Genomic DNA, 8,687 nt, shown 5'->3' with positions numbered 1-8,687 from the left:
ACCTACCCTAGCTGTTCAGGGCAAACTTTCTATGGCTTTGCTACTCTGCAGTTTGTAGATCATCTGTTTTTTGTCATGATTGATTGAACTCACTAAGTAGTGATATTTATTATCCTACTTAGGAGTTGGTTGAACTTCGAGCACAGTTCTCAATATTTGATAATATGTAGCTGCTTATCATGAGGCAGTGACCAAGAAGCAGTGATTTCATGCTTTGGGGATAAGTTACTGCAGCTGTAGAAACAGTGCAAATTACCTTTCTAAAGAAGTGGCTAGAGGAGGCCAAGTTACTTCTGCTTGATCCATTTGTTTATGAGAAAAGAGATGCTGCATCAGTGGATTAGAGCTACAGTCACATAGTCGAGCAAGCCTGTATTACTGTGGTATTTGCAAGTAGGGAACTTGCAAAATAGCCTTTAAGAGCATATTTAAGTGTCATGGGGTAACTAATAATGGAGTTGTAGAATGAGGCTGTATTAGTACTGGGGTTTCTCAATAGCTTAACCAAATGACACTGGAGGCTATTTGGGGTGGCAGTAAAACAGTAGAAATAGTGTTATCAAACTGTGTAAGATTCCTTGATTCAATATTTCTGGCAGCCATTTAAATTGTTTTGAGTGTGAACACATTTGCAGAAATATTTTTCTGCTCCTGTGACAGTGTGTTCAGATACATGCAAAAAAGGTCTCTTTTCTTGCAGTTTCATGAGCCAGGATACTATGCAAACTTCTTTTGGCTCTTACTACAGTGAAAATGTGAAGTCAAAAAGAGTCCGCTATACCTGAACTTCAATCACATAGTGCTTCCTCTGAGAGTTGGAAAGGAAGGAGGAAGAGGAGAAAGACACCTCATAATTTAGAGAATCAGACTTTATTGTGCTCAGTAAAACACTTAAGACTTTTAGACCCGTATTTGTGTGAGTTCAAGGAAGCTTGGGTGAGAAACTGGCAAAGGGAATGTTGTTGTGTGCCAGGGTTCCTGTGATTCTTGAAATAATTCTAATTTTCGCATTGACAGTTGATGTTATGGTTAACACAAAAATCCGTAATCCAATGCCTTACTGTCAGTGTTGGCATTTATGCTGAAAATCCGCCATGTGATTTCTGTGGTATTTTGGCCTAGATGCTTAAGTGGTGCTTGCTGAAGCATGACATGAAATTCAGTGTTTTGCTCTGATTGTGTAAATAATTATTTTCAGTAGTATTTATTGGCCAAACTTCTGGCTGAGTTTTTTTAACATAAGAGTTCCCCACTTTAATCTCATGTTCAAGACTTGCAATCTGTATGTGGGGGTTGTACTTAGTTGAGGGCTTTTTGTTTTCCTTTCCACCCCAAAAATTAGATTTTCAAATTCAAACCAGATTAAAAAAAGTATTTCTAAAATTACAGATCTCTCTTACAGAAGTGTATAATGATGTTGTAGGAAAAAACTATTCATGGTTTTGTTTCTTAAGTGATCTAAATTTTTCCAGATTATGACATTTAGAGATAATCAAATTCATTGCATTTTGAAAAATGAATAAATAGCATTCATGTTGTGACAAATGAACATATGCCAAGTAGATAGTTTGACCTAGGATTTAATAGATTATAAAGATCATTTGTGTGTGTGTGTGTGTTTTTTTATGAAGATTTCTTCAATGAAATACTTTAACAGCAATTAATAGGGTATTTTTGCTCTTTGAAGTTATTGTAGAGCCCCATGTTGTAAAATACACACATCTTTAAAATAATAATTTAGGGGATGTTGGAGGGGTCTGTATAAAGAAGAAGAAACAGACTTGCAATGATGAATGGTTTATGAAGGTTTTAGTTTTATGTCTGAGCAGGTATATATTCTAGTAAAGATACTCTAGAAGTCTCCAATTGCCTCCAAATGTGTCATGAATTGGGTCGTTCCCGATGTATGCTGGATTTGCTTTACACAAAACTGAGTTATTTTGTAGCAACAGTTCCCTTGAGAAAGCGATGCCCAGTTTCCGACTCGATCTTCCTGGAAGAACACGCAGGCCTATTGCTGTGGGTTTTTTTGGCCATTTCCCTTCTTGTAAAGGGAAAGGAAGAAGGACTTACATATTTTGTTATGACGAAGAAGCTGGTCACCAATAGCTGCCTAAGGGTTTAGTAGAAGCGAAACAATAGGTCTCAACAGCACTATGAAATGGGCTTTTTGTAGTCTGAACGCTTCTGGGGTTCTCTGTCTAGACAGAATTACTGGGACTGTTTTAATAGCTTGAAAACTCTGATTTGCTGTTATTGCTGTGTCCATGCTCTGCTATATGCTTTCCAGCTGATGAGGGAATGTTGGGACAGTAAACACCATGAAACTTCAGGTGTGGTTAACTTCACCGATTCAGTAAGCCTGAAAACAGAACTGGCCTCATTAATGAATATGTATTTAGCACCTTTGAGGACTGGCACAGATACTATAACTTTGGCCGCGAACATCGCAGGGCTTCAGATGTATGACATATTTGTAGTCCCTGAAGCAGCTATTCCACTAACACTTTCAGCTGAGAAAGAAGAGAGTAAAAATAGCGGTGGTAAACTTTCCATCTGTATTGCTCAGAACTGAATCCTGAAAGAAAAAAATATTCAGCATCTTATGCTCATAATTAAAGATGTTTTTATGGCAATTCACGGTTCTTGCATAGCACAGACATCCGGAAATCTTTTAAGTACTTTACAGACACAACTGATACCATCATTTCTGTGGTATGAGGATGCTGAGGCATGGGGAGAGATGTGGCCCTTCCCACAACCATGCAGCTAATCGGACTGAACTGGAAATAACTGTCTGCCTTCCCCCCTCGCTGTGCCTAGACCTCTGGGATATTCCCAGTCTCCCTCCTCCTGTTGTCCTGTTGCTGTGATTGAGATCTCTCATTACTCTGCACAGGAGCAAGCGCAAAAGTCTTGGAAGTGACACCCGTAACAGCTAACTTCTGTGACTTCCAGAGTACAGGTTGTGCTAGCATAAGCAGACCAGAATTGCTATAAAATGCATGTTTTCACCTAATTGATATAAATTGAGGCAGTAATGTCTTAGCTAGAGCTGACTCGAAGGGGGAAGTCCTACGTGTGCAGAGCTGTCCTGCTTGCGAGGGCAGCTGGTTCGCCTGCAGGGGATGGAGTCCACAATCCACATAATCTGCTTGGGGTTTATCGAGAGTGGACAAGGTTGGAGAACTTTGCCACCTGGCATGTGTTTGTGGCTAGGGAGGAATTAAAAAAAAAAAAAAAAAAAAAAGCAAGCATTTCAGGTTGTTCAATAATCGACTTCTGGTCAAAAAAGGCCCCCTTTTTTCTTTTTTCAAATCACTCTTTTGCATATGCTAATGATAGCTATTTGAAATGCTTCCTATTTAGCTTTTTCTGAAGGCTGGTTTCCAAATGGCACCTGCTTGCTTTGAAACTGTTACAGGCAGATGGGCTCCCTAGGAGAAATACAGTGGTGTACCCATAAATTTAACTTGGGTCTTCCATTCCCTCACAGGAGTCCCGTTTCCACAGAGACCAAATCACTTGTTTCAAGGATATTTTTAGACGTGCTGTTTAGCTCATGGAATAACTTTCTTCCTTAATAGAAGAGCAAATTGTAACAGAATTCCTCTGAAAAGTGTCTCTTGCCTTTTTCTGTCATGTTCTTCACTTTCTCCTTTTCTTCTGCATAACTTCATGTTCCCCTTTCACTGTCATCATCTTGTCCAAGGCTACTCTTCCTCACTTCTCCTGTTTCACTTTCTGTATGACCATTGCCAGTTCATAAGAATCTCTAATACTGTAAAGGAGTTTATGGAGAGTAGGGAAGGGGGCCAGCCTTTAGTTTAAAAAGATACTGTCTTAAAAATAAAACCCCTGGGACATTTTGCACCTCAGTTAAACCAACAGCGCTTCCTGAGTCACAGGCTGAGCAGCATTTATAAAGAATAAGGATACCACAGAGCCAAACCTCTGCTGTCCGCTCAAAACACCTTGTATACGTCAGTTAGGCATGGACCTTGCTTAGGAGTTGTCAAATGTCCTTTGGCCCTGCAGTAAATATATTTTATGTGTCAACATTTGTGCTGATGTTTGAGGTGAGCTTGATGTGTCATGTTCTGATGGGTAGTGTAATGGTAATGAGCATGGAAAGATAAGTTTGTTACAGTAACTGTTCTGTTTTGGGAAGTCTGTCCCTAGCTAAAACAATCCGAGATGCTTTTAGTTTTCTGTTAGTAGTAGTACTACAGAGTAGAAAAGATATTTTACTGCATATCAGGCTACAACGTGCACTAAGTCAGTGTCTTAGGAGATACTGGCAAAACTGCTACGTTGGCTTTCTGAAGGGTTAGAATATGGAATAGTTAGAATATTTATTCGGTGATGCAGGGCTAATTTTAAATTTAGAGATTCATGATTTTTTAATAATGCTTTAGCCTGTATCTATCTTTAACTGGCGTCCTATGAAATTGAGCTTGTCTTGACTTTTGTTTCTGGAGTATGTATTGCCATGGCAGCAAGGTGCTTCACTTAAAATATAAGCTGTTTTCAGAAACAGACTAACATCACAAGTGAATCCAAAGCAAATCAGCGTAGAAGAAAACTGCAATGCTAAAGCAACTGTATGTGTTAAAGGAATTCTCTTGCTACCCTGTGCTTTCCGGTGTTGTCCTGTGATTCTTATTCATGCATCTGTTTCCATAGTACACTTAGGCTGTAAACCACTTAGAAAGGGAACTTTGCATTTATCATGATACTGGAGCTCAGGTGCTGCAAAGCCTATCAGCATTAATACCGCTCCATCCCTACTTCAGTGCCACATAGAGGTTCCTGTTCCTCATTTTTGTGCTGTTGCTGCATTTCTGCCTGCCTTTTAGGCTGCAACAGCTGGTAGATCAGCAAAATTGGATGCATAGTTTCCATATGTTGCCTTTAAAGATATATGCTGCCCACCCCACCAACAGCTGGAATGAAGTCAGTGCGGGCGAGACTTTGCTCTGAGATCCTAGTAACACGTTCGTCGGAATCAGCTCGGTTCTACTGTATGTTGGACTGTTTCTAACAGTAAGGGGAAACAGATTCTCCTAGAAGAGCTTTACGGCATGTCTCAAAAAACATCGTGCCCTGGCTGTGGTGACAGACCACCAACGTGAGCTGCTGCTTGGTTACCAAGGGGATAAAATATTGCTCCAGGGAGATGTTTTTATACAGTTGCTTATTCATATTACAGTAGTGGCCAAAAGCTCCCTTGTGCTCAGCAATACAGAAACATTAAGGAAATGCCAGTTTCAGAGGCCACAATCCAGTCTGGTTTCACTTCATCATAACACCGGGCAAGCTTGACGGCCTGTAGCTGGATGATTAGTGCTATACTAGTCTTCTCTTGTAACTTCTGTTCTCCCTTTTGCAAGTACCTTTTCATTTGGCTGCTTGAAAGTCAAGTGTTATCTAGGCCTGCCAGATACCTTGCTGTCAGCTTGGGAAAGGAGCTGAAACCTTCCAAGTGTACAGCGGGAATAGCCTAAGCTGTAGCTTTTGATTTTCATTGTCAGAGCAGCAACAGCAGGTTCATAGCCAGTCTAGACTGGCAAAGAGTTTCTGAATAAACTGTTTTCTGCTACAGATATATTATCTTCCACACTGAATTATTCTTTATACAACCTGTAATAGGCAGTTCAGCAAGGCACAGAAGCCTTCTGGATAAATATTCTATAATCAGCTGAGTAACACCTTTTGATTTGTAGCTCTCTCAACAAGTTGTGGTGGCCAAATGCTATTAAACTCTTTCCTTCTTCCTACCCTCTGTTGTCCCCCTGCCCCCTCCCAATTTGGAAGATATTTTTAACTCTTTTATGTTTTGCATACTCAAAGTTGATGATGATATTAATTCAGATTCTACTTATTTGCAGCTGTGAAGCAGCATGCAAGTGAGGATGTTTGTAGATTAAATAGCAATATTTGGGAGCCATCCAAGACTCCCTCTGATCCCTGAGTTTTGTGGAATGGTGTACGTTTACCACTGTAAAATACATTTAGCATGATATTTTAAACTGGAAAGGAAAAATGAGAAATAACTTACATTGATCAGAAACCAAAAAACTACCAAAACTACGATCTCAAAAAATCCTTATGAAAGCATAGTGTCTTCAAATGCATTAACAAGGCAACTTGGTCTTTTTGTTCCAGTTTTGTGGAAAAGAGGGAGGGGCAGAGCAGTAACTATTTTGTTAAATGGTGGGAAGATTATTAGCATCCAGGATATCTAAATGAAATTCTTGGGTGTGACCCTGGGTAGGAGAGAATCTAATTTTTAATTTGCCATGCTGTGGAGTGAAAGTTAAGAGGTACTTACGAAGATGGTGTAGATTTACTGACAAACTGATGCTCCTCCTTTGAGGACTGCTCTATTAAACCTATGTAATATTTCAGTTATTTAGTTACAGCTCCATTTTAAAGTATAGACGTGTAAATTCATGCCTGTTTGGAGTCAGTTTTAAAGAGCTACAGTGGATGGAAGGGATTCTTTGTTTTGTCGTCCCCCCCCCCCTTTTTTTTTTTTGCTTTTATGATGCAAAATTTTTTTCTAAACTGATGTTTATTTTCTCTACAGGTATGGTGTTAGTCCTGAGAACATTATTCTGTATGGTCAGAGTATCGGTACTGTCCCTACAGTAGACCTGGCATCTCGGTACGAGTGTGCAGCAGTAATCCTTCATTCTCCTCTGATGTCTGGATTACGGGTAGCCTTTCCTGACACTAGGAAAACCTATTGTTTTGATGCTTTTCCAAGGTATGTATAAATGCTGCAAAGGGATTGTTCTGTACTCAGTGTGCTATTTAGATGTTTGAAAGGACCTAGTCAGGTAACTTTCTAGGGAGCTTGTCTTAAATTGTGGCCTGCATTTTGAACTTCAGATATGCACACCTAAATCAAAGCGGAGATTCATCCTATAAACAGGCTGATCTCAGTCTCAAACTGACATGATAGTCAGTTTAGTGAACATAAAAAGTCTTAGTGTTTACATCTGCTTTCCTCCTTTTTTTTGTGTGTTATGACTTGTTAACATCAGAATTTTTATGCTATCAACTTTGGAATAGTAGCTTAACAACTGCTAATGCACTGCTGAATCCTTCAGGCTAATGACTAACAAATTAGTAATCCTACACTCTAATGTTTCAGTTGACTTTGATTTAGAAGATAGTACGATATCATGAAATGGATGTGCTGTTTTCAAGTTGCTTGCTAGTATACTGCTAGTTTTCACAGATCAGCAAAGAAAAAGGAATAGATGATGGCTGCTTTAAAGGGAGAGAACAAGCGAGGGTCAGAAGCTGGAGTGTTAGTCTGGTGTGGTTCACCTTTTTTGCTTGGTTCGGCATTTCCTGTGTGATCTGGGGGAATGCCTTTCAGTGGTGTGTGGCTTTTGGGGGGTTTTTTGGTTTGTTTTTTGTTTGGGTTTGTTTTTTTTGCCTTTGGTTCTTGTAAGTAAAACAATTCTGCATCCCTGGTATGCTTGTCTACATAAAATCAGTAAAAATAGAAACAAATGCAGGTCTCGCTAGTGGAGATCATGTAAGCTCCTAACTTCTGTGATCAAGATAAGTATGTTGCTGTCCCTCTTTCCGAAGATGCCAAGCTTGTTTAAGGAGCTCTAACATTTCGCATACAGAAAGCTGTATACGACTTGTTTTGAGAGAGCATTTGTCTTTATAGCCTAGTATCTCATTTGAAAAGAAATTGCAACAGACTTAAAAGAAAATCCAAATGCTTGGGAATAACGGATGTTCTAGGAGTCTTTTAAAACTTCTCATCTGACCCAGTTTAGATTACACAAAAGCCAAGTCCAAAGAGTTGGAAATCAGTAAATGAAACTTACTAATTATTTTTTATATATTTTTAGGTGTCTGCACTTGATGTTTACAATATTCACTATTCAAAATACTGAATACATTTGAAAATCTTCAAAAGTTCCTTTTTGATGCTTTGTTTTGCCTGTGTTTGGATTTTTTATCTTTCTTGAAAGAGCTTGGATTTTATTAATGGAAATTTAAAAAATCATTTCTGTAGAGCTGATAGGACAAACCATACCTCTGACTTCATAGTTAGTTTTTTGTTTTCACAGTCAGTCTTCATGTCATTAATTACATAATGATTCTCTAAAACTTGACTACATTCTACATTGCATGTTTTATCATTTGGGCTTAGTTTTACTAACCTCTTACAGATGTTTAAGAAAATACCTTAAAACACTTGACTGACTTTGTACAGTTAAACTTCCAATGTTGTTAAAAATGGATTATTTTTTGAGACATTCATTTAAATAAGAAAGGCTTCGGTGCTTGTCTAGGATGAGCTTTGCAATTATGTTTAGCAGAAGGAGGATTGAGCAAAATGTTGATGCTTTCCTGGACAGGGTTTGTCATATATAAAAATACAGCTTAAGTATATGTGGCAGGAATAAGCATGATTTAAGAAGACAAGTATGTAGTCGCTAATCTCTTGATAACCTTCAGATCTCAGCACAAGTTCCTTCGTGGGACTGTGGACCACTAAAATATCTCACAACTTTCTCCAGAGCAAGATGGACAGTTCAAGACAATGACAAAGCTATTTGTGGGAGCTGGGCACTGAGAATGTGAGAGGGAAGCCGGTCTCTTTATAGCAGCGTGTGCAGACTTGGGGGAGGTGGGGGGAGAGGCAGATT

General features: G+C 39.0%; 1 protein-coding gene across 1 annotated transcript in view; it reads left to right on the top strand.

Annotated features, from left to right (window-relative positions):
- The window catches only part of ABHD17C (abhydrolase domain containing 17C), a 36,596-nt gene that overhangs the window by 23,627 nt on the left and 4,282 nt on the right, over positions 1 to 8,687 (top strand). The window contains exon 2 of the mRNA XM_026060660.1: positions 6,593 to 6,772. Coding sequence (XP_025916445.1) covers positions 6,593 to 6,772 — 180 coding nt within the window. The remainder of the gene's footprint in view (positions 1 to 6,592; positions 6,773 to 8,687) is intronic.

This window comes from Apteryx rowi, unplaced genomic scaffold (assembly GCF_003343035.1).
Source record: "Apteryx rowi isolate R43461 unplaced genomic scaffold, aptRow1 scaffold_17, whole genome shotgun sequence".
Lineage (NCBI taxonomy): Eukaryota > Metazoa > Chordata > Aves > Apterygiformes > Apterygidae > Apteryx > Apteryx rowi.
Note: the sequence above shows the minus strand (reverse complement) of the source record. Positions and strands in the feature narration are given on the sequence as shown.